The 27,298-nt window shown below is 37.8% G+C and overlaps 1 protein-coding gene across 12 annotated transcripts in view; it reads left to right on the forward strand.

The window, feature by feature from the left end:
- RMI1 (RecQ mediated genome instability 1) overlaps positions 1-27,298 on the forward strand; it is a 160,244-nt gene that overhangs the window by 7,559 nt on the left and 125,387 nt on the right. For 8 of the 12 annotated variants that reach the window (XR_007518714.1, XR_007518713.1, XR_007518711.1 and 5 more), the window contains one exon: positions 7,034-7,129. The exons of 1 other annotated variant lie outside the window; for it this stretch is intronic. Coding sequence is in view for 4 of the 11 variants with exons in the window: in XM_049896412.1 (XP_049752369.1) it covers positions 7,034-7,129 (96 nt within the window). In the remaining 7 variants the exon portion in view is untranslated. Of the gene's footprint in view, positions 1-217; positions 7,130-7,925; positions 10,941-27,298 lie in introns of those variants that run through there. 3 more of the 12 variants (XM_049896408.1, XM_049896410.1, XM_049896409.1) reach the window with 2 other exon arrangements.

Consider the following 27,298-nt stretch of genomic DNA (forward strand, 5'->3'; position numbering starts at 1 on the left):
AACGAAGCCTAGTTTATCATTTTCTTTGTTTTATGGGTCATGCTTTTGGTGTCGTATCTTAGGAAACTAAGGTCACAAAGATTTTCCTCCTGTGTTTTATTGTAGACATTTTACAATATTAGTTTTTACTTTTATGTCTGTGATCCATTTTTAGTTAATTTTTATGTACAGTGTGAGGTCTTTTTTTTTTTTTTGGCTTATGGATGGCCAATTGTTTCAGCACCATTTGTTCAAAAGACTGTCCTTTCATTGAGTTACCTTCGCAACTTCATGGAAAATTCATTGATCATACATATGTGAGTCTTTTTTAGACTCTTTGCTTTTGTTAGTCTGTGTGTCTATTCTTTTGCTGGTAATTCACTGTCTTGATTACTATAGCTTTATAATAAGCCTATATAAAGTGAGTCCTCTAACTTTCGAATTTGCCACCAGGCATTCCTTCAGGTTACTAGTCACATGCAAACTGTTTGTGCCACCTAGGGACCTTGTAGGAATATACTGTAATTTAATTTATTCATTCTTTTATAGGTGGATGTTTGGGGTTTTTTTAGTTTGGCTATTGTGACCCTGATGGGGTAGTGGTTAAGAGCAACAGCTGCTAACCAAAAGGTCAGCAGTTCGAATCTACCAGGTGCTCCTTGGAAGCTCTATGGGGCAGTTCTACTCTGTCCTACAGGGTCACTATGAGTGGAATTGACTCGACAGCAATGGGTTTGGGTTTTTTTGGGGGGGGTATTAGGAATCATGCTGTTATGAACATTCCTGTGACAGTCTTTTGGTGACTATAACATGCTTTTGAGTATGTACCTAGGAATGGAATTGCCGGGTCTAGTAGATATTAACAAATAATTTTCCACAGTGGTTGTAGCTGGGAAACTTCTTGTTTTTACGAAGTAGAGGGAAGTCCATTCTTTTCTTTTATTCCTGTGACCTGTTCAGGATTTAGTTTTTCAGATAGCTGCAGTAATCAGATAATTCTCTGGTATAGGTCTCTGCATTTTGAGTTGGTAGCTCCTAGAGATTTCTTTAGTTTTGGGGTATGACGCGTGAATAGGACTTCAGAAAAATGAAACATTTTCATAAGTACAGGCAGAAATCATTTTCATTATTTTATATCCATACTTCAAAGGTCAACAGTATCATTCTCCCCAAGTCGTCTTTGTCACAAGACATCCTTTGGGAAATTGGGAGCATCAGGAGATCCCTTTTATCACTGTTATTGTTAGCTGTCATTGAGTCACCTCCTAATTCATGGCAACCCCATGGCACAACGGGATCAGATCATTGTTACATGATTGGGGTCTGTGCCCTGGAGCGGTCGAGCCAATGAAACATACTCCACGACAGAAAGAGTGAAAAAGTTTGTTCAGGAGATGTATACATCACTGGGGACCCAGCAGCAAACAGGCTCTGACTCTGTGGAATCCCAAAGAGCAATTTTTACATCAGAGCTTATATATCATTCTGGCAGGGATTACCAAATGTTTTTAAGCATATAGCCCACAGCTGGTCCTATACATCACAAAACGACTACAAGAAACTCTTTATTAAACTAAAGATAGGCATGTCGGGCATTTGGACTCTAATCCGTATGTTTGTAACAGGCTGAAAAAAGCCTAAGAATCTCTCGGCTAGGGGAACTGCCCTGCCAAGTCCACTCTGACTGAGATAAGGAGCAAGAAAGAAGGTTGCAGATCAAAAGCGCCAGGCAGCCTTCGTAGCTGCCACCTTGCAGGCTGAAAGCCATTTCTCAAGAGAACAAAGAAGTGGAGAAAGACCAAGGCCACAGGAGCCGAGAGAGCTCCGCATTCCTTTGGAAGAGACCAGTGCAGTTGGTGCAATAAAAAATGCTCGTTGGGTACTTAGAGCATCATTATGGCATTCGTTATGTCAAGCTCTCAATCACGCATTTTGAATAGGAGAAAACATGTTGCAAGGTATTATGGTCACACCATTGGGATCCATAAGGTTTTGTTGGCTGATTTTTGGAAGTAGATCACCAAGCCTCTCTTCTTTAGTCTGTCTTAGTCTGGAAGTTCCTCTGTAGCCTCTTGAGCATCACAGCAACATGCAGGCCTCCACTGACAGAAGAGTGGTGGCTGTGCTTGAGGTACATTGGCTGGGCATTGAACCTGAGTCTCCCGCTTGGAAAGAGAGTTCTACCACTGAACCTCTGCAGCCCTCCCTTTTACCAGTGCAGGGAACTTAATTCATTCAGAATATGTGGACTGTAAAGCAGCATGCCCGGGATTCTGTGGAACATTCAAAGATAAATATGCATGACTTCAAGGGGTTTATAACCTAGTGAGGAGTGTAGATATGTAACCAGGATAACACAAAACATTTTTTTTTTAATTGTGCTTTAAGTAAAGTCAGTTTCTCATGCAAAAACTTATACACATATTGTTATGTGACCCTAGTTGCTCTCCCTATAATGTGACAGCACACTCCTCCCTTCCACCCCGGATTTCCTGTGTCCATTCAACCAGTTCCTTTCTCCTTCTGCCTTTTCGTCTCACCTCTGGATAGGAGCTGCCCATTTAGTCTCATTTATCTACTTGAACTAAGATGTACACTCTTCCTATAGTCCAGTCTAATTGTCTGAAGAGTTGGCTTTAGGAATGGTTTTACTTCTGGGTTAACAGAAAGTTTGGGGGCCATGACTTCTGGGGTTTCTCCAGTCTCAGATCACTAAGTCTGGTCTTTTTACTAGAATATGAGTTCTGTACCCCACTTTTCTCCTGCTCCATCAGGGACTTTCTGTTGTGTTCCCTGTCAGGGCAGTCATTGGCGGTAGCCGGGCACCATGTAGTTCTTCAGGCCTCAGGCTGATGGAGTCTCTGGTTTATGTGGCCCGTTCTGTCTCTTGGGCTCATGTTTTCCTTGTGTCTTTGGTGTTCTTCATTCTCCTTTGCTCAAGGAGGGTTGGGGCCAATTCATACATCTTAGTTGGCTGTTTGCTAGCTTTTAAGACCCCAGATGCCACTCACCAAAGTGGGATGCAGAACATTTTCTTAATAAACTTTGTTATGCCAGTTGATCTAGATGTCCCCTGAAATCATGGTCCCCAGATTCCTGCCCCTGCTACTCTGTCCCTTGAAAACACAAAACATTTTAACGGGCATATACAAGGGCTGTGGGAATATAGAAATAGTCTAGTGGTCCTCACAAAAGGTGGTATTTGATGTGATTCTTGAAGGATGAATAGGATTTCTTTGTACTGTGAAGAGGTAAGGGTTTTTTTTTTTTTAATTGTAAAAATATATGTAACACAACATTTACTAATTCAGCATTTTTCACATGTACAATTCAGTGATAACAATTACATTATGTTGTGCAAGCATTACCCATAATCATTGCCATATTTCCCATCACTGTAATCAGAAACTCTACTTCCTAAATAATGATTCCCCTTTTCCCCCCTCCCTCCTGCCTCTCGTAACCACTAATAAACTTTGGTCTCTATACATTGCCTATTCTTGTTATTTCATGTAAGTGAGATCATACAGTATTTGTCCTTTTGTGATTTACGTTACACACAGAATAATATTTTTAAGGTTCATCCATGTTGTAGCATGTATCAGAACTCCGTTTCTCTTTATGGTTGAGAAGCAGTAGTTCATTGTATGTATGTACCACGTTTTATGAAAGGTTAAGGGCTTTTAAAGCTGAGAACACAGCCTGAGTGCATGACATGATGGGGAAGGGGCATACATATCATTCAGTAGTTTAGTCTGATTGGAGCATAGGATATATAAAAAAATACATAGGACACAATTAAATTACATATGTAAAGCAATTTTTAAGACTCTACAACTGTGTAATTTTAAATGTAAGATATTTGTGCTCTGCAGTAGCTGAGAGCACTGAATGATTTGGGTTTAAATCTGTGTGACATTGAGAAAATTGCTTAACTTCTCTTAGCGTCTGCTTCCTCATCTATATAATGAGAATAATAATACTTAGCTGAGAGTTTGCTGTATTACCTGGAAATATAAAAAAAGTGATTAGCATGCTTGGAACATAATAAACATTCAGTAAATGGTGCTGTCATCATCATCACTAGGAAATGAAACTGGGTGGTAGCTAGATCATGGAAGATCTTAAATTATTATTTTTTTTAATAATTTTCATTGTTGAGAACATACATACCATAACATACACCAATTCATGCACCAAACCAACCAAACCAAACCCAGTGCGGTCGAGTTGATTCTGACTTATGGCGACCCTATAGGATGGAGTAGAACTGCCCCATAGAGCTTCCAAGGAGCACTTGGCGGATTCGAACTGCCGACCCTTTGGTTAGCAGCCGTAGCACTTAACCACTACACTCCAGGATTTCCAATTCATGTACATTCATGTACGAGTCACTAATTCAGTGACACTGATTACATTCTTCGAGTCGTGCAACAATTCTCACCTTCCTTTTTTGAGTTGTTCCTCCCCCATTAACGTAAACTCATTGCTCCCTGTTTCCTGTTTAATCTTTTGAGTTGCTGTTGTCAATACCTGATCCTATATAGATAGATTTTAAAAGAGCACAATGCTCAAGGCAGACGTATTTTACTAGCTAAACTATTATTTGGTTTTAAGAAGACTTCAGGGGATATGTTTAGATTAAATTTTAAAGATTATCTTAGGGCAGTAGTTTTAGAGGTTCATCCAGCCTCTATGGCTCCAGAAAGTCTGGATTCCATGAGAATTTGAAATTTTTTTCCTGCATCTCCCCCTTTTTGATCAGGATTCTTCTACAGAATCTTTAATCAAAATGTTCAGTAATGGTAGCCAGGCATCATCCAGTTCTGGTCTCATGACAGAGGAGGCAGTAGTTCATGGAGGTGATTAGCCACAAATTCCATATCCTCCTATCCCTGACTCCCCTTCTTTGTTGCTCCAGACGAAGAGAGGCCAATTGTTGTGCCTTGCATGGTCACTTGTAAGCTTTTAAGACCGCAGGCACTACACAACAAACTAGAAGGTAGAACAGATGCACTAAACACATTATTAGGCCAATTAACTGGGATGTCTTGAGAAACCATGATCCTAAACCTCCAAACCATGGAACCAAATCCCATGAGGCTTTTGGTTGTATATAAGCAGCCTCAGCAGGTACTCTTTTTTTTGGAGGGGTTAGGGGTCGTTGTTGTAAATGTATTTTATCACATGACTTTCACGTATTCAACTTTTCACAGGTGTTCACAACTTATTGACAGCAATAACATTAATTGGCTGAGTAACCCACCCTTAATCAGTGCTATTTTTCCATCACCTAGTTTGAACCTTGGGTTTACGGGTAGTTCTGAACCTTAATACTCCATAAGTAATAACTTTCTCTCTCCTCCTTCCCTCCTGCCCCTGGTACCCACTAAGAAACTTTGGTCTCCATACATTTAGCCATTCTTGTTTTTTTAATGTAATTGACTTATTTCACTCAGCATAATGTCTTCAAGCTCCATCCATATTGTAGTATGTATCAAGACTTCATTTCTCTTACTGGCTGAGTAGTATGTCATTGTATGTATGTACCACATTTTGTCTATCCATTCATTCACTGATGGACATTTAGGTTGTTTCTACGTTTTGGCTGTTGTGAATAGTGCTGCAATAAACATTGGTGTACAATATCTGTAGAGTCTCTGCTTTTAAGTCTTTTAGGTATATATACCTAGGAGTGGAATTGCTGGGTCATATGGTAGTTCTATTTTTAGTATTTTGAGGAAACGCCACATTATTTTCCACAGTGGCACTACCATTTTGCATTCCTACCAGCAGTGGATAAGGGTTCCAGTTTCCCCACATCATCGCTAACATTTGTTAGTTTCTGTTTTTTTTTAATCTCAGCCATCCTAAAACCAAACCTGTTGCCATTGAGTTGATTCCGACTCATAGTGTCCCATGAGTTGCTCTAAGTAGCTATCCTAGTGGGAGTGAAATGGTGTCTTATTGTGGTTTTGATTGACATCTTTGATGGCTAAGGAAGTTGAGCATCTCCTTATGTGTTTGGTGGCCATTTGGATGTCCTCTTTTGTGAAACATCTACTCAAGTCCTTTGCCCATTTTATGATTAGGTTGTCTTTTTGTTGTTAAGGTGTTGAAGTTTTATATATATATTTTGGTTCTTAGATTTTTGTCGGATATACAAGTTAGTAGTTTGTCATTTACTTTTTGGTAAAGTCTTTTGATGAACAAAAGTTTTTAATTTTATGAGGTTCTGTTTATCTATTTTGTGTTTTTCTGTTTGTGCTTTTGTTATTCTATTAGATAATCTATTGTTAAAAGCTAGGCCCGACAGATGTCTTAAATTCTTAAAGGTCATAATAAGGAATTTAGACTTTGTTCTCTAGGGAGTGTGAAACCTTGGCTGATTTTTGAACAGACTTACATTGATAACCTAAATAGTGCTTTAGAAAGACGATTGATAGCTGTATGAAAGTTTGAGTGAATTTGAGAGATTAGAAGCAGAAACACCCTTTGCTAGAGGGTCATTGTGGAGATAGCCTCCGTTTAAATTTGAGGGGCCGCTATTTACCAGGTAGCATAGTAAGTTTGCTTTAACTCTAATAATAATTTACATTTACTGAGATCTTACTGTGTGTCAGGTTCTGCGTTGCTGATACTACATAATCAATCCTCATAACCTATGAGGAAAATGCTATTCTCATTTTACAGAAGAGATGTAGGACACCTTGAAGTTGAGTAATTTGTCTCAGGTCACAGAGTTTGTAAGGTCTGGCTCCAGAGCCTGTACTCAACTGCATTATGTATACACTGCTTCTTCTGTTTCCTTTTGTATTCACGTTAGCCCTATGAGGAAGTATATATAAGAAAACGGGATTAGAGTCTGTAACTTTCTCAGAGTCACTCATTTTTGTTTATCTCACTCCACACCTCATGTTTTTATTCTATGTTGCTTCCACACTGATTGATCACAGGATCCCCAAAAACTGTACCACCAAACCCTTGTACTCCTGAAAATGTGGGCCAGTGATTCTACAGCTTATCTTATAACCTTTACTGTTTCTTGTCTTAGCTCCCAGAGCCATTTCTAAACCGTAGAGGTTACAAGCATTCCACTGAACAGCCAGTTACAAATCTTGTCATCAAATCATGTGCTCCTGTCCAGGTGGTAAGTTGTCTTATGAACGTATTAAGACTTATATAAATTCTAACTCTTAAACATCTTCATTTGTGGAAGGAACAGTCTACTTTTATGAACACAGGGCTGATTAGTCCTTAGTGTTTTGCTGCTGCTTTATCATATTGAGAAAGTAACTGTGTATGTTTAGCTGGCAGAACTGTTGAGAATATTTAGCCAAATAAATAAGAGGCTTTATATCAGCTCGAAGTCTACAGTTACATTTGTTATAATTTTATCCTTAGACCACATATTTAAGTGCTGAATGGCAAACACGTGGTGTAAGTTTTAAGAGTCTGACTTACAGAAGTGAAAGGAACCTTAATGGGCATTGCATCTTAATTAAATTTTAAGTAATTAGAATGTGATTGTTATATTTGTATAATAGTAACTACTGTTTACTGAGTGTCTTCCATAGGTTTGACATTATGCTTTACAAATATTATTTCTGTAATCTTTATAACAACCCTGTCAGATAGATGGTAGTATTGGTATTTTATAGATGAGAAAGCTGGGTTAGAGGAATGAAGAAATTTATATTAGGTCACTTAGCTTGTAATTTGGCGGAGCCAGTTTTCACACCTAGATAGATCTGTCTCAGAACCTTTTACTTTTCTCATTATGCCATCTGATTACTTGTGGCATTTGAATTGGTCATAGAGAAAGTCAAAGAATTTTAAGATGCTGAAGGGAGAAGAATCTAAAGGATATGGTTATGCCTGTTGGTGCATTATAGAAACTATATCTAAATATACTGATTTATCACAATTCATGTTTTTTCTTTTAGATAATTGATACATAATATTTCTTTCACTGAAAAGAAATGAGTGTAACTAGTATTGCATTGAGAGTCGAAACCTGGCTTTCTGCTACGTGGCATGTTAAAGTACCTCTTATGTGGCTGGAAGCTTGTATTAATTGGATCCAAGAAGAAAATAATAATGTTAAATTGAGTCAGGCACAAATTAATAAACAAGTATTTGAGCAGTGGCTCCTAACTGATTTGAGAGATTTGGAGCATCCTCTTCTACCTGACGGCGTTTTGGAAGTTCCAAAAGGAGAACTGAATGGATTTTATGCTGTGCAGATTAATTCATTGGTTGATGTAAGTCAGCCTGCATATTCCCAGATACAAAAGTTGAGAGGAAAGAATACAACAAATGATCTCGTTACAGCTGAAACACAAGTACCCCAGAAACCTTGGGAAGCAAAGCCTTCACGAATGTTGATGCTACAGATAACTGATGGGATCATACAAATGCAGGGAATGGAATATCAGTCTATTCCAGCTCTTCATAGTGGTCTTCCTCCAGGCACAAAAATTTTGATTTATGGAAACATTTCTTTCCGACTTGGTGTTCTCTTATTGAAGCCAGAAAATGTAAAGGTGTTGGGAGGTGAAGTAGATGCTCTTTTAGAAGAATATGCCCAAGAAAAAGTACTTGCAGGATTAATTGGGGAATCTGATCCTTTAGTCTCTGTCATTCCAAATAATTCCAACCAAAGCCTTCCCAGAAATACAGATATTCTAGATCCTGCATTAGGACCTTCTGATGAAGAACTCTTGGCAAGTCTTGATGAAAATGATGAACTTGCAGCAAATAATGACACCTTAGAAAGAGGATATCTCAGCACAGGTAGTTCTTCAAGTACTAAAACCACAAGACAGTCAAGTTTTGAACCAGGATATGTTATTTCTCCAAGACCAAAGGAGGAACCACCAAATCAACCTGTGCATTTCACTGATGGAGAATTAGATGACTTTTCACTGGAGGAGGTCTTACTTTTAGAAGAAACTGTCCAGAAAGAACAATTGGAGACTAAAGAACTGCAGCCATCGACGTTGAACAGGAACACAGATGAAACTATAGAGAGAATTTCACATAAATCTAATACTCTGAATAATTCTTCTTTGATTTGTAAAAATGGAAACAACTGGGATGAAAAAAAAGTATCTGAACAAATAACTAATGAAGACAGATCTTTCGGTAGTCCATCTGCTAGAGAACAAAATAGCAGTGTTTTTTCAGTTGGTCATAATGTGCCCCCACCCAATGATTTTACAAATAAAGATAAGAACTCAAAGACAGATAATAAAGTAAAACAAGCCATCAGCAGTTCAGATAGACAGTCCTCTAATAATGAAATATTAAGTAGAGAGCTGGTCAGTCATGTACCAGAAAGGAATTTACAAATGTCTAATGAAAATGATCACCATTTACAGACTTGGTCTTTAAAATCATCAGAGAATAACAGTAATCATTCTGTCACCATGGATTTGTATTCTCTACCTTTTACCTATTTGTCTGTTTTAATGGCCAGCAAACCAAAGGAAGTTACAGTAGTTAAAGTCAAAGCATTTATTGTGACCTTAACTGGAAATCTCTCAAGCTCTGGTGGCATTTGGAATATAACTGCAAAGATTTCTGATGGCACTGCGTATCTAGATGTAAACTTTGCCAATGAAATACTTACTAGTCTGATAGGATTTTCAGTACCAGAAATGAAACAGTTAAAAAAGAATCCTTGTCAATACCAGAAGTTTCTAGAAGGTTTGCAGCGATGTCAAAGAGATCTAATAGATTTGTGCTGTTTGATGACTATTTCGTTTAATCCCTCCTCGTCTAAAGCAATAATACTGTCATTGGAAGATGTTAATATGGAACACCTTGAGAATCTAAAGAAGCGGTTGAATAAGTAATTTACTAAAATAGTATTAGAAAACAAAGTAACAAGGGTATATTTGAATTACAATTTTCTTTATGTATTTTTGAAAATTTGTAAAAAAGAATAGTTTCGTAATTTATTTCAGTTTAATTTTAATATGTTTAATCATGCTTGTTGTATGTATAAGTTTTTTAAATAAAATTTGTTTTATAGGATCTTAGTTGAAAGAATTTATTGTTGAGGAGTTTGCTTTCCATTTGTTCCTTCACATAAGATGATTACCAAAGTATTACTGTGGTGTTCAGTGATGAGTCATACTGTTGAAAGTTAATACAGGTGGTCCATGATGTAGGATGTATTCGAGTTATGATGAGCCACACTTGGGACTGCTATTTCTTTTGTACTACATACAATGTTGCAGCATGTAATTTGCTGATGTTACTTTCAGATGTTCACGCATAGATGTTTATATGTAATGTTTCCAATCCCCAAAGACAAAGGTTGAATTTATAAAGATAGTGATAATAGAAGGCAATAATAATGAAAACTAAATTAAAAAAAGAGGTATTCAACTTAAGTGAGAACTGACTGATGGCGAAGTCCGTAGAACGGAACCCTGTCGTAAGTCGGGGACTACCTGTAATTACACATAAAAAAAAAAAGTTTTAATTCTAATAAATTGAGTACCCAAAAAGATTTATTTATATTGTTATTCTTAGAAAAAAATTGAATCCAGTGTATCTGAATGTTGGACTTCCGGATGCAAATTGGTTTACTGGTTATTTTGTTGATTATAAATATTTGCGTGGTATATTTAAGGTGAATCTTAATGTTAACTAGATACTATTTCAGAAGTTTTATTGAATGATTAAAAAATCATTTTCAAGGATAGTTTATCTTAAATGGCATGTTGAAAACTTAGTTATTAAGATCCAGTAACGATTTTATTTATCGCATTAAGACCTTTATCCATGTTTTTTGGGTGGTATTCCATTTCTGAATTAGCTCTACGTGTAAGCATTTCTTTAGTTTTATTGGCAGTGCTGATTTTTTAAAGGGAGGCTGTTTACCATCTTTTCCATTTTGCTGTTAAAAAGTTACATTTGAAAGGCAGAGTTATTTTTATTACTATTTCTAAAATTTTTAAATTCAAGTGCCTTGAATTTTAAAAAATGCTTAATAATTAAATGAAAGCATTATTTGCATTTTATTTTAATGAAAATAATTGAAAAAATCTGGAAGTAAGAAGTATGTATATAAAAATATGATATAGAAGTAGTAGAAAATTTTTTTTCTAGTTTTTTGCTGTTACTGTTTGAAGGATGATAATCAGTTGAAAGCACAAGACAGATAGATGATTGCTGCTATATTCTCTAATAGTAATCTCTACTACTACGAAAGATCTAATGGGATGAGATTATCTTTAATTATCTTTCTCCTAAATGTTCCCCTCCTGTACTCTGTGAGTGGTGCTTGAAAGCTGAGATTAGACCTTATTTTCTCTCTTCATATTTAGTTACTAAAGGCTGGGTATCATACTTTACCATCTCAATCTACCCTTCTATATTGGTTCTTAGTGCTTTGATTCTGTGTTCATCTCTGGCCTGGATTATTCAGTGTTTTCCTTAATTAGTCTTTGCCTTATTTTGCCTTCAAACCATTCTCCGTAATGCTGGCAGAATGATTTTTCTGAAATACATATTTTCTTGTTTTCTCTTCGAAATCTTCGTTATCAACTGCTCCCTGCCTCCCTTACTTACACAGTGAAGTCCAAAACTCCTCATCTAGTAGGTAAGGCCTTTTGTAATCTGGTCACTGCCTTTTTTTCCTGACCTCATCTTACCCCTGTAACTCTTCTTCCTACCTAGACTGGCCCTAAGTTTTAGTCAGACCAAAGTATTTGTGGTTTCCCAAACCTATCGGAAAATACACCTCATGCTTTCAGACCCATGCTCATAGTGCCCATACTCCCTGACTCCTGCACCTCCCAAATTCACTCACATTTCCAAACTCAGTTTAAGCTTTAGGTGCCCATTGAAATGTTTTGTGAATTCCCCTGCCTGCTTCCATGCCCTCCTGTACATTCTGTAGACTAACATCATGTGATTTTATTGTACTTATTGATTTGCTTCAACTTTGACACCATCACATTTTGGCAGGATGCTTGTTGTAGGAGGCCATCCTATGCGTTATAGAATGTTTATCAGCATCCCTGGCCCCTACCATTAGATGCCAGTAGCATCCTCCCAGATGTGACACCAAAAAAAACCTCTCCAGGTATTGCCAGATATTCCTGTCTTAGTTATAGAGTGCTGCTATAACAGAAATACCACAGGTTGATGGCTTTAACAAACAAAATTCTCAACAGTTTAGGAGGCTAGAAGTCTGAATTCAGGGTGCCAGTTCTAGGGAAAGGCTTTGTCTGTCAGCTCAGAGGAAGTTCCTTGTCTTTTTGAGCTTCTACTGCTGGGTGATCTTCATGTGGTTAGGCATCTCTCTTCCCCCATCTTACTAGCTTCACTTTCCTTTTTTAATCTCTTGTAAGATAAAAGGCAATGCAGGCCACACCTCAAGGAGAATTCCCTTATATCAGATTAGGGTTGTGACCTGAATAAGGGTGTTGCATCCCACCCTAATCCTATTAGCATGGGTTGCTATGTTAACAAGTATTTTTTGGGGGAAACAGTTCAATCCATGACAATCTGCTAGGGCATAAAATCATGGCTGAGTGTTTTACTCACTTTAGTAACTCCAGTAAGTGTTTATTGATAATACAGATAAGTCATCAAATCATTAGTTTTATTCCCTTGCTTGATATCCTTTAGTGATTTCCCATCATCTGTTCCATAGCATGGTACTTAAAGCCCCAAAACTTCTGCATACACAGCCCCTCAAATATCTACCCTCATCAGGAAAACAGTACACTAGAAAAATCTGCCCAAAAGCAAAGAAAAACCTCAAGAAAACTTGACTAACCTGGCAGAAGGAAATACACATTCTCTTAGGAGAGGTATGTACTCTTGACTCAGTCCACACACAGTTCCTACAGACAGCCTAACTATACATGAGCTCACAGTCCAAATTTAAAAAATGAAGGGTAAATGCAACTTTCCCACTCCAAATGTTTCTTTCCAGGAGGGGGGGCGGGGGGATGGAGCCTTGCTATCATTTACACTCCTAGACTTTCTTTGCCCCTTTACTTCAACCTATCTCTGAAGAGGAATGACTTATCTAGTTGATAATTTGGGGAAGAGAAAAATAGGTGTTATCAGATATGCTTTCCCTTCCTTTTGGGAGTGAATCTTACAGAGAATATGTTCACTACTCTGTTAGTCTTAACCTGGATTGGCCCCTCTGCTGAGTTGGCTTCTGCCCTTGTCCAGCACTGCTTGTGGCTGGGTGGGTAAATTACCCAATTATGGAGTTAGCAGGTACCCACACAAAGCTTTTAGTCATGCATGTACCTAAAAATGACTATATAATATGCTCAAGAGGAAAAGTGAAAAGACAAGATAGAAATTTTCAGCAGGCATCTAGGAATTTAAAAGACTGAATGGGAATTGTAAGGATAAAGAATATAATAGCTAAAATTAAGAATTCAGTGGATGAGTTTAACATTGGATGAAACAAAATAGTGAACTAAATTTATCCAGAAGAAAATATTCAGAATGATGCATGCAGAGACAAAAGAATGGAAAATAACAAGAAAATAATGAAACGGATGTAGGGAAATCAGAGATAAGGTCTAACAACATGCACCTGGAGTCCCATAAAGAGAAGAAATAGAGAATGTATTAATGCTTGAAATTTATGAAAAATTTATGAAATGATAATCCATCAAGCTACAGACTAATTGTATATTCAAAGAAAATCATACCTGTGCAAATATTACTAATACTATTGAAAAGCAAAAAAAATCTGAAGAGCAGTGAAAGAAATACGGCATATTATCTTCAAAGGACCAAAAATGTGAGAACTGACTTTCCAACAGAGACAATGAAATTCAGAAGATAATGGAATGATATCCTTGAGTTTTGAAAGAAAATCACTACCAACCGAAAGTTATATACCAAGCAAAAGTGTCCTTCAAAAGTCGGGGTGAAATAGGTAAAATTAAGACATTTCACACACAAAAAATGAGAAATTTTCCCTAATTGAACCTACCTAAAAGAAATCACGAAAGTGTTATCTTCAAACCACATGATACCAGATGGGAGCTTGGAGGTACAAGAAGGAATGATGATCAACAAGGTAAATATGTGGGTTAAATAGTGATTTTAAATTAAAAATAATGTCTTGAGGGTTTTAAAAAACAAAGTACCTGAGAACTGTATAATTGGGAGAGGGCTAAATGGAGTTAAAAAGTGTTTTCAGGTTCTTGTATTGTCTAAGGAAAGGTTAAACTGTAGTTTTATATTAGACTTGAATATTCAAAGTTTCATGTAATATTTAGGGCAACCTCACTAAAAAATTCATTAAAGCGTATATTACTACCAAGCTAATAGGGTAAAAATGGAATGACAGAAGAATAAATGTACACAAAAGAAAACAAAGAGAAAAGAACAAATAAAATGTGGTATATAGGAAAAGCAAAAACAAAACCCAATTATATTCAAGAGACAAAAATATAGGGACACAAAAAAGTGAAAGGATATAAAAAGTTATATAAACATTAATCAAAAGAAAGCTGCGGTGGCTATATTAATATCCAAGCAGTAGAATTTCAGGCCAAAGACTTACTAGTAGTAAAGAGAGTCAATTTGTAATGGTAAAAGGAGTAATTCACTAGAAAGGTTTAAAAGCAAAAAACCAAACCCATTGTCGCTGAGCTGATTCCAACTCACAGTGACCCTGTAGGACAGAGTAGAACTGACCCATAGGGTTTCCAAGGAGCACCTGGTGGATTTGAGCTGCTGACCTTTTGGTTAGCAGCCATAGCTGTTAACTAGTATGCCACCAGGGTTACCAGAAAGGTTTTAGCAGTTTTAAATACATAGAATTTGATATTTGGCTTCCAGATTTATAAAACAAAGAACTACAAGGAAAAATAGGTAAATCCACAATCATAGAGGAATATTCTAACACACTCAATTAAAAATTTTTAAAGGTGGTAGACATAGAAAATACATAGAATTAACAAATGACTTAACTAATGTGTATAGACTACTGTACTTAGCAAATATATAGTACATATTTTTTATGTACATATGGGACATTTACACAAATTGACTATATGGTGTACCATAAAGTATAAACAAAATTCATAGAATTGAAATCACACAGTATTATTCTCTGACCATAATTAAACTTGGGGAAAAAAAACAACTAGAAAATCCCATGTTTGAAACTATGAAACATACAGCAAAGTAACCTTAGGTTAAGGAAAAAAATCACAAGGGAAATTGGACAATATTTTAATTAAATTATACAAATAAAACATCAGAATTCTTGGAATATAGCTAAAGCCATGCTTAGAGGGAAATTTATAATCAGATTCATTTGTTAGAAAAGAACAAAGGCTGAAAATCAAGTGAGCTGAGCATTTATCCCAATAAGTTGTAAAATCTGGAAATGAAGCACAAAGAAGGCAGGAAACAATAAAAGAGCCAAATTTATTGGAATAGAAGGGATGAACAAAACTAAGCGTTGCTACTTTGAGAAGATTAAAACCCCTGGAAAGACTATGAAAAAAGTGTGAAAGCATAAGTAAGTATTGGAATGAAATGGGGATAACGCCCACTGTTGCTACATACATGTGAAATCTTTCAAAAGGATATTATAATTAGCTTTGTGCTGACAAACTAAAAAAGTGAAATAGTCAAATACCTAAAAAACTACAACAGATATCAGAAGAAAGGAAAGATGAATAATAAAAGATGAATAACTCATTTGTTAAAGTGATGTGTAATCTATGTTCAACAAGGATACTAAAACAATGCAATGGGGGGAAATAATAGTCTTTTCAAGAAATGGTACTGGGACAACTGGGTATCCACATGCAAAAGAATGAAGTTGAATCCATGCTTCACAGCATAAACAAAAATTAATATGTAAGAGCTATAACTAAAACTTTTAGAAGAAAACATAGGTGTAAATTTAGATATGACCTCTAAAACACAAGTGACACAAGAAAAAATGGTTGGATTTCATCAAAAAAAATTTGAGCTTTGAAGGACACTATCAAGAAAATGAAACGGCAACACTTAAGCCTTAGTTATCTAGTGCTGCTGTAATGAAGTACCACAAATAGGTGGCTTTAACAAACACAAATTTATCTCTCACAGTCTGGGAGTCTAGAAGTCCAAATTCAAGGTATCAGCTCCAGGGGGAGGCTTTATCTCTCTGTTGGCTCTGGGGACAGGTGGTTGTCATCAATCTTTGCCTGGCCTAGGATCTTCTCAGTACAGGGACCCTGGGCCCAAAGGCTGTGCTCTGCTCCTGGCACTTCTTTCTTGGTAATATGAGGTCCCTCTCTCTCTGCTTGATTCTCTCTTGTGTCTCAAAATAGATTGTCTTAAGATACAACCTAATTCTGTAGATTGAGTTCTGCCTCATTAAGATAACTGCTTCTAATCGTGCCTCAACATCATAGAGGTTAGGATTTACAACACATAGGATAATCACATCACAAAATGGTGGGCAACCACATAATACTAGGAATCATGGCCTAGCCAAGTTGACACACATTTTTGGGGGATACAATTCATAAGTTTAGAAGTAGAAAATATTTACAAATCATATCTGATAAGGGTCTAGTGTCCAGAATATATAAAGAACTCTTACAACTCAATAATAAAGACAACCCAGTTAGAAAATGGGCTAAATATTTGAATAGATGTCCCTGGTGGCGCAGTGGTTAAGAGCTCGGCTGCTAACCAAAAGGTCAGCAGTTGGAACCCACCAGCCGCTCCTTGGAAACCCTATGGGCCAGTTCTACTACATCCTATAGGGTTGCTAGGAGTTGGAATCAACTCCATGGCAATGGGTTAATGGGTTTTCTTCAAAGAAGATATACAAATGGCCAATAAACACATGAAAAGATACTCAACATAATTAGTTATTAAAATGGCAATGGGTTTGTTTTTTTTAATAATCATATAGGGTCGCTATGAGTCGGAATTGACTCGATGGCAGTGGGTTTTAACTAATCATGTTGAGCATCTTTGCTCGCTATATTAAAAGGTTTGATTGTAGTATATGTGGTGTCCTAACATCAAGTCAGTCTGGCCTTGCCTAGTGGAGCTCTCCATTACAGGGATCTGGTTGGTTTGCTCTTGATCAATGGATACAAGAACAGTGAAGAAATAGTTCATTATACAGGAAATCACTATTGCTAGATTTTCCATTGATAACTGGCCTCTCTTCGGATCTGAACAAGACCCAGGCCGTAACCTTTAGTCTTACACAACCCGTACATTACTAGGTAAAATTGCCCAAGAAGGACTAGCTGAAAATCCTCCAAACCCACCAACAGTACTGTTTGTATCGTAGGCCCATATCAACAACTGTGGGACTGGTTCATCTGGTTAACTTCCCAAGTGGGGAGGCTACGTCAGGTTGCTTCCCTTTCCTGGGAACAATCTAACCACACCCATATGAATAACCCTGCTATCACCAGATCTATGGGATATCTTCCAGTGTCTGAACGTGCATCAATTATAACACTACAAGCTACTGATTGGTTCTCCACTGACTGGCTATGATGCTCAGGCACCTACTGGGTAGCCTCTACTGGCACTTTTCAGCTATGTGGATCCAACCTTTAGCCCTGACTTCCACCAGGCTGGATTAGAAGATGTTCTCTGAGCCTGAGCTGGACTCAAGCATGTATTTTAACTAATCTCTCTTTACCAGCTAGTGTACCCATATTAAGAGCTCAATGGTCTCAATTGGTGCTTCAGTGGATTGATAATACAGTGGCAGTATTCTTACCTTAGGCAGGACTTGAAGATGTTATGGCACATGTAGAAATATTAACCAAATATATACAAACTGTCCTAAATGATAGTGTTCATGGGCTTCAAGAGATACCAAAATGACAGTGATGAGAAAAGTAGTATTCCAAAATAGAATTGCCCTTGACATTCTCACTGCAGCCCAAGGAGGCAACTGTGCCATAATAAAATCTGATTTCTGTGTTGTTATTCCCGACAATAGTAATAATATTACACTCACTGTTAATCATATGCAATGTGTAGTATCTTGCTTCAACAATCTTGTTTCTTCCATAACTGAAATTACAAATAATTGGTTTTCTTCATGGGGTGGGTAGTGGAAAAAATTATTACTTATTTTGGAATCTTTATGTTTCTCATTGCCTCTACTACTGTTGGAAACCCTGGTGACGTAGTGGTTAAGTGCTACAGCTGTTAACCAAGAGATTGGCAGTTCAAATCCTCCAGGTGCTCCTTGGGAACTCTATGGGGCAGTTCTACTCTGTCCTATAGGGTCACTATGAGTCGGAATCGACTCGAAGGCAGTGGGTTAGTGGGTTTCTACTATTGTAATTATAAAATGCTGTTTTATTTTAGTTTAACACATTTTATTCCTGACATGCTATACTTCAAAACCATTTGACCCTTCACATAAAATCATGCTAGTTTCACAGGCTTTCACCAGTGATCATGTTGTGTAATCATTTCCCTTTTGTCTCTTTGGGCATGTTTCATCTTGACCTCGATCGTTCTGTCTTGACGGAGAAATATTCCTCCAACATGGCCTTGTCCTTTAAGATGATTGCCATAAAACCTACTCATCCTGAAGACAAGGCTTATTAGCTCAGCAAGGTGAAGAAAAAAAACTTTATTAGCCAAAGATCCTCAGGAAAACAAAGTCCTTGCAGAAGAAAGTCTACTGTATTGTGAGTGATCAGCGCCCCTGAGCAAAGGCTTGATCAAAAGGGGAAAATGTGAATGGAAAGTTTCAAAATGGAGGCAGTCATGTCAAGATCTCAAAATGGCATGGCCAACATGCATTCCCAGGGAGCAAAAGGTCAGGATGTAAACAGTTTATTCCTGGGAGCAATGTGTTTATGACTCTAATCATGTATAACCAAACTGCTGGCACCATTCATCTGGGGAGTATTGTCACTCCCTCCTAGCCAAATGGCTGACCTTTTACTATCAAAGAACTTCAAAGCTGAAGCTGATTTTATCTATAATAAATCATTAACCCCCACCTTTCCTTTGTTTTCTATATATAAGCCTCCCAACTGCACATGAATAGTCAAGTTCTTTGTATTTTTACTTAGTGTTGCTTAGCTCGAGCTGTGTTATTCCACAGTAAAACTTTTTTTTTTTCACTTCTAACGGAGTAAGGGATTTTATTCTTTGACAAACTCAATCAGTGAGTAAACCAGGCAGATGTTAGAAGTGATTCAAAGGGGAAGCCAAAACACAAATTTATATGGAATAAAAGAATGTTGAAATTAGTGAAATGGAGGCATTAATAAAATAATAAAATGGAGGCAAAATTCATTTTTCCACAGTGGGAAAAGGCAGTCAACCTGTATCTGGCAGGGCAGAATTTGCATGTCTGTAGACAAGGATGGAAAGCCTGGTGGCGTAGTGGTTAAGAGCTACGGCTGCTAACCAAAAGGTCAGCAGTTCAAATTCACCAGGTGCTCCTTGGAAACTATGAGGCAGTTTCTACTCTGTCTTAGAGGGTCTCTATGAGTTGGAATCGATTAAATGGCAGCAGGTTTATAGAAAAGGATCGTTTTGCATTGCAATCAGTTATCTACAGTTTATGGAGTTGTGACATGGACTATACTTACAGTTAAGTGGCTTATTAAGGAACAGGATACAACTCGGGATCAGGGTCAGCAGGCTACAAGTCAGGGTCTAGATCAGGAAGCATGTAGGCAAAGTGTCCCTTCTTCAGTGCAGGACAGCTCTCTCAGCTCCCCTTGGCCATGCAGGCCTCTTCTTGGTCCCCTCAGGACGGGTGCCTCTTAGCTCACTCAGGACAGGCTCCTCTTGGTCCTGTAGACTGTCACCAATGACTGCTGCAGGGCCCCTTCTGGGCCTGTCACTGTCTTCAGTGTCACAGCCCTTGACCCATGTTACCGTTCTTTTAGGAGGTTCCTTGCCTCCTCTGTTTCTTATTTTTTCCTTCTGCTCTTCTGGCTTCTTTCTGTCTCTAAAAATCTCTGTAGTGTTGCCTACTTGTATCTACAAACTCCTCTGATTTCAAGGCGTGGACCTCCCACCAGGGTCATGAACTGACCAGTCCAACTGGTGGGCCACAGACACTTTATTTGCATGATTCATAGCCACTTTATTTGCATGATTCATAGCCACTTTATTTGCATAATTTATTGACTAATCCTTGCAAGATGCATACCAATCACAGGGTAGCCTGCAGCACAGGGCCAGACAAAGTCAAGTTGTTTAGAGCTTGCTCAGGAAATGTCAGTCAACCCGAACAAAAGTAACAAACCCTCTGGGGTGGAAAACTAGGGAAAAGATAACTTCGCAGGGCTTAGGGGAAAAAGCTCTCAAGCTGTTTTTCCAAAGAACCAAGGCAAAAGGCCACATAAAGGATCTCATTTCACCACAGTTGTTCTTTAGACAATGCATAGTTTTCCATTCGTGCGCACATTTTTTTCATCTTTAATTTGACTTTAAACTCCCATTCTCCTGGCCTGGGAAGAAACTCCCATTCCTCAAACTCAACCCCGCAAATTATGTAGTTTATGCTGTAGTCCAGGGTTGTGACAGATTAAATCTCAGTCATTGCTGGAAACTCTCCCCTTCCAGCTACCAGGATCATGCAGAGGTCCTGAGAGGTCCAAAATATCTGGATAGCCCTCTCTGTTTTCTGGTTAACATAAAAAATAAACAAAAACATCAGCTGCCATTGAGTTGATTCCAACTCATGGAGATGCCACGTATATAGGGTAGAACTGTGTTTAATGTGTTTAATGGTTGATTTTTTGGAAGTAGATGACCAGGCCTTTCTTCTGAGATGTCTCTGGGCAGACTTGAAGTTCAAACCTTTTAGTTAGTAGCTGAACACGTTAACCTTTTGCATCACCCAGGGACTTCTTGGTTAACATAGTATATTCTCTTGTCCAAACCTGAAAATGGGTGGGCTTTGAAGCTTTTGTGTCATATATAAATCCAAGAATCTTTGCCATGGCTGCAAGTTTCTTGATGAATGCCAGGCACTATGCTAAATGATTAACAAAATTTTTTTTATTACTTTAAAGGCTTTTTAGAACATTTAAAAAGCATTTTTTAAAGTAACACAAACATAATTGCAAAATTACATAGTATAAAAAGACTCAATGAAAACAAAGACTCAAAAACAAAGTGAAAAGCAGCAATCCCCTTTTTACTCTTGCTCCTTTCCCACTCTGATTCTGCTCTCCAGAGGAATCAGTATCAACTCTTAAACTCTGTTTTTAGTTTACATACTAATTTTCCCCATATATAAGTTTACTCTTTTGGTTAGAATTCGGCTATAGAATCTTTGATCAAAAGCATTCATTAATCTGAGAAACAGTTTTAACTCTCCTGGAATCCAGATTTCTGGGGTCCATGGAGTTAGGGAAACTTGCCAAGGCCATTGCCCATTAGAAGTCCTTTTGAACCTTGAACCTTGAAGAAACTGGTTTCTAAAAGCCACCTTTGAATCAAACAATGGTCTAGATATACCAGTGGAGACGTTTTGCTTTAGGTATTGGGCCGTTTTGAAGAATCATCTATGTGCAGTAGTTTGAAGGAACAGAAACTCCAAGGTCAGAATAGAAGTTTTGTTTTAGAGTGAACTAGTAACATATAAACACTGTCCTGGCCTGTTTCCGTAACAGTGCTGATAAGATGCAGTATAAGAACTTTGGAAGTTCTTTTCAGAACATTTTTGACTCCTTAGTGGAAATGTTACCCCAATTTGCAAATCATATATTCAACAAACTTAGATCAATTTTTATTATTGGATTAATGTGATTTTTATTTTAACAAATGGTAGCTGAGCACCATTCAATTTTCTTCTGGTCTTGTGGCAAAGGAGACAGTTGTTAATGGAGGAAATCAGACATGGAGTTTCGTTCCTCTTCCACCTGACTTCCCTTTTTCTCTGCTGCTCCAGATGAATAGAGACCAGTTGGTGTACCTTGGATGGCAGCTCCCAAGCTTTTAAGACCCAAATACTATACAGTGAGCTAGGAGGTAGAACAGAAACACTAAGAACAATATTATGCTAATTGACTAGGCTAATAACCGGTGAAATCTTGACCCTGAATCTCTGAGCCAAGAAAACAAATCCCGTGAGGTGTTTGGTTATACACGAGCAGCATCAGTAAATGTTTTTCATGTGCCTCAGTAGCAGCTACCTTCTGGGAAACCTCAGATTGCATTTTATCAATATAGACACAGCAACACTTATTAAGGCACAGACTCCTCCTTGGGAGACTAAGAGGAAATCTAATGCTAATCTATTTTGTAAAGTCGTAGTTCGAACTTCAGATACTTTAGTTATGGTCTTCACAGCTTTTCTAAATTTGTCAATGGAAGCTTCTAACTTGAGGGTTATAATATCTTAAAACAAGTAGAAATCTAATTTTTTCCTTTTAATGCAGGAATCAGCTATTTAGTAACTAATAGTAGTATACTGACTATAAAGTATCCTGTGGTAAGAGTTTTTGTCATCTGCTTTCTTCTTTTAATCCTTTTCAAGTTTCTTTTCTACTCTTAATTTTTATGTTGCTCTCATATTTCTTATTTTTCCCTTTGGTTAACTGATAATGTATAGACACATAGGAATAGCATAACAAGAACCATTCCAGTCTGCAGGTAGCAGACAAACCATTAGTTACATAGTTTAGGAGAAAGTGGTTTCTTATATCCAGAAAATAGAATATCAAAACATCAACAATATTCCTCACATGAAACCCATCCATAATAATCTTCTCATCCACTCAGTCCTATGTAATTAATTTTTGTTCCATCAGATTCTGAAGGGCAGTCTGTGAAAATCCATCAGCTTCTACACCAGAATCCTGGAAACCTTGATTCAGTCTAGTAGTATCCATCTTCAAAATATTTATCACATTCCTTCCCATAAATCCCTGATACAATCCATTTTGTTGAAATACTCTGGTCATGAACTTTCAGGGAGTCAGCAAAGTGAAAACTATGTGTAGATGACAAAGTTTAAAAATGGCCATGGTTAATTTATTACTACTAATAAAAAAGTTGTTGAGAATTTGTTACAAAAGTAATACCAAGCAAAATAAAAATTAAACAAATTTTAGACAAAACTTCTCTAAACATAATGATTAACCCTATTTTCAAAGAACTTCGGATACAACATGCAATATTCCTGAGACATTATACTATGTAGTTAGGATATACCAAGATTATCAAGTCTCTAAACATCTGAATAAAACTCCATAGGTAAACTATGTGAATCCTCCAGTTAAAATCATTAGCTTTGATGATGTGAGATTCAAATTAAAGAAATAAAGCTGTGACCAAGTTACCAATTTAAAAAATACCTGAAATTATGACTGATAATATTATACTCTTGTATAATACCAGGAATAAAAGAGACACTAACACTCATGCAAATTTTTAACCTAAAGAAAATTACACAATTTCCCTGATTTGACAACACATTTCATGCAACTCATAACACATTAAATAAACGTTATTTTTAGCACTTTTCCCCTTACAAAGTGGGAACAGTTAACAGGAACTCAGGAAGTCATTATAATGACACAGAACCTTTGTCTTCTAGGCAGATTATACGGAGATAAAGTTAACTCTTCAGTAATTAAAGAATTTTTTTTCTATATTTTCCAACATTTATTTTCCATTTTCCCACTCCTAAGCAGTTTTCCAGTATTTTGTCCTATGCTTTCCTTTTTCTCATTCTGGAACTACCAGTTTCTTTAGGACAAAATTGCCCCTTTTTCCCTTAACAAAATACATCCCACATACTCAATCTAGCCTAAGTTACTTAAAAAGATTTTAGAAATTGTCTTTAGGCTGACATATTACAAAACAAAGAAAATAAATTCAGTTGCATTATTTCACGCATATACTGTTGTGGCTAGGTGCTGTCTAGTCAGTTTTAACTCACAGCAACCCTATGTACAACAGCATGAAACACTGCCCAAATGTCCATCAACTGATGAATAGACAAACAAAATGGAATATTATATGGCAATAAAAAGGAATGAAAAATGGATACGCTGTTGTGTCTGGCCACTTTCAGCATAGTGATTTTGAGATTTATCCATAATGTGTATATCAGTAATCATTACTTTTTATTTCTGAGCAATATTCCATTGTAAAAACATATCACAATTTGTTTATCATTTTCCTGATCATGAACGTGTGGGCTGTTTCTAGGATTTGGCTCTGATGAATGAAGCTGTTATAGCCATTCTTGTAGAAGTCTTTTTGTGGGCCATTGTATTCATGTCTCCTTGCTACATAGCTGGTAGTGGAATTGTTAGGTCACAGGATAAGTGTATGTTTGATTTATAGAAACTACTGGATGGTTATTTGTACCGTTTTACACTTCCTTCAGCAAATATGAGTGATCCAGTTCCTCCACATCTTTGTCAACACTTTAATCTTTTTAGTTTAAGCTGTTCTGCTGATTGTGTAGTGGTATCTCATTGTGGTTTTAATTTACATTTCCCTAATGACTAGTAATATCAGACATCATAATATCTTAAAATGAAAAACAAAAGATTTGCTTTTGAGATGGTTAATCCTTGTTTGATTTCAGGATTGTATTTTAAAATTTGGAAATTATTTAGTATGAACCATTTTATAAGTATTTGTCTCTGGGTAAGATTTAAATTGAACTCATCTTTGGTTAAAATTGGAAACCCTGGTGGTGTAGTGGTTAAGTGCTATGGCTGCTAACCAAAGGGTCGGCAGTTTGAATCCGCCAGGCACTCCTTGGAAACTATGAGGCAGTTCTACTCTGTCCTGTAGGGTCGCTATGAGTTGGAATCAACTCGATGGCACTGGGTTTGTTTTTTTTTGGTTTGGTTGGTTAAAATCCTTCAGGACAGCCAACTAAGATTTGTCAGTAATAAAGTAGGAAGAATGAAGGAAAACCACACCAGTACATTTAGTAAAGTGTTGGGTGACAATTTTCTATAGACCTCTCATGTTTCTGTATCTCTTATGAGCAGAGGCCCTCAAAGTCTTTTGTTCTGGGCTATCTTCTTTAAGGATTTTGCATAGCCTTAGAAGATAGTGTCTCCCTTGGGCATAGAGCAAGGATTTGTAGCTGGCCTGTATAATCAGAAAGGCAATTTTTCCCTCTGGGGCAAAGGTTGGGCAGGTTTGCTTATTAGAGCCCTGGTGGTATAGTGGTTAAGAGCTTGGCTGCTAGCCAAAATGTCAGCAGTATGAATTCACCAGGTGCTCCTTGGAAACTCTGTGAGGTAGTTCTACTCGGCCATATAGGGTCTCTATGAGTCGGAATCTACTTGATGGCAATGGGTTTTTTTTTTTTTTTTGGATAAAAAACTAGGACTTCCTAAGCTCAGGATTCCTCAGCTATGAGGTAAACCTGTATATGCAGCATTCATCTGGGCTCAACTTCAAGTTGCCTCATGGGACTTAGGGGGCAAGAGGAACCAATGTGAGCATGAAGCCCGTGCTGTTCCATGAGTAATAAAGTCCTTTGTCTGTCACCCAGGAGTCTTGTGGGGAAGGTGCCAGGCTGGGCAATGTTTCATTCTGTTATACATAATGGCACCATGTGTTGGAGCCAACTGGAAGGCTACTGACAACAACAAGATGTTTAGTTTTATGAGAAACTCCTAAGCAGTTTTCCGAAGTGGTGGTATCATTTTATATTCCCATAAGCAGTGTATAAGAGTTCTGTTATGAGCTTTTAAACAAATGTTTATATAGGTAATTGTGATGGTTAAGGTTGTGTATCAACTTGGCCGGGCCATGATTCTCAGTGGTTTGGCAGTTAGGTAGTGAAATAGTTTGGCAGTTATGTAAAGATGTAGTCATCCTTCATTTTGTGATCTGATGTGAGTAGGCAATCAGCTGACAAGGGAGTTTCCTTGGTGATGTGGCCTGCGTTCAATATATATGGACATTCTGGCAAAGTGGACTCTCTTGCTCTGGATCCTGCATCTGGATCATCATCTTCTGACCTCTGGTTCTTGGAACTTAAGCCAGCAACCTGCCATATTGCCTGTCAATCTTGGGATTTGTAGGCCTCCACAGGTTGTCAGACAGCAGCCTGCTGTCTCACCTGTCAATCATGGATTCATCAGTCTCTGCAGCCTGTGAGCAGTGGCCTGCCATCTGACCTACCAGTCTTGGGTTTGTCAGCCCCTGCAGCTACATGAGTCAGGAGAAGCCTCCAACCTGATGCCTGACCCATGGACTTGGGACTTGCCAGCCTCTACAACTGTGTGAGCCATTTCCTTCAGATAAATCTCTCTCTACATGTATTTATACGTATATGTGTCACTAGTTTTGCTTCTCTAGAGAACCCCACCTAAGATATTGGGTACCAGGAGTGGGATGGTTCTAGAGAAACAGAGTCATAAGGATGAGTTTTCTTAATTGGTTCTCAAGCCTGACTAGTCTTAAAAGCACTGATGACTCTGCTCCAGTAGTAAAGATGGGGCTGCTAATCCATGGTGTGGGGTGGCAATATTAATACTCAAAGTATAACCACCAGTAGATTAAATATCGGTGAGAAGCAAGACTCTGGGTGATTGCATGTTTGATACTTTTCTACAATTTTGTCAAAATGAGAAGTGTAAGGAAGCTTGTTGGTTGACCCTACTTTCACTAGACAAAGTGTTGAAAGAAACAGATGAGCTCAGGGCTTCAGAGTCACAGCTCAAGCTTGGCATAAAAACCCTGAAAGTTGCCACATGTGCCTTGAAAGTAAGCTTTATTTTGTGTAGTAACAGAACTGATATTACCAAAAACCAAATCCAGAGTCTTATTGTAGGAGTGGCAGAGTTACAATACCCAGTGCCGTCGAGTCGATTCCCACTCATAGTGACCCTATAGGAGAGAGTAGAACTGCCCCATAGAGCTTCCAAGGAGCGCCTGGCAGATTCGAACTGCTGACCCTTTGGTTAGCAGCCATAGCACTTAACCACTATGCCACCAGGGTTTCCAGAGTACAATGCCAATTGAATTCCCAACCTTGAATGGTGTCTGAAGTTAAAGTGAGTGCGTTAATTAGGAAGAAATGGGATCCTGAAACTTGAGATGGGGACATATGGGCAGATAATCAGGCAGCTGGGGACATTGAGCCCCTAAATTCTACGGAATCACTCCTGCCAAAAGAACCAGCCCTTTTACTCTCATCTGAAGAGATTATTTCCTCTTTATCTGCTAAGCCACCCTCCCCAGTAAAACTATTGTACCATCTACCCACATCTGATATGATTAACCCAGATGTTTCTGAAGAGCCTTTGTCTAAGTTATCTCCTGGGCAGTGTCTAAGTCATTGCCAGAGTGTCACCTGGAGCAGATA

Source organism: Elephas maximus, chromosome 9 (genome assembly GCF_024166365.1).
Source record: "Elephas maximus indicus isolate mEleMax1 chromosome 9, mEleMax1 primary haplotype, whole genome shotgun sequence".
Lineage (NCBI taxonomy): Eukaryota > Metazoa > Chordata > Mammalia > Proboscidea > Elephantidae > Elephas > Elephas maximus.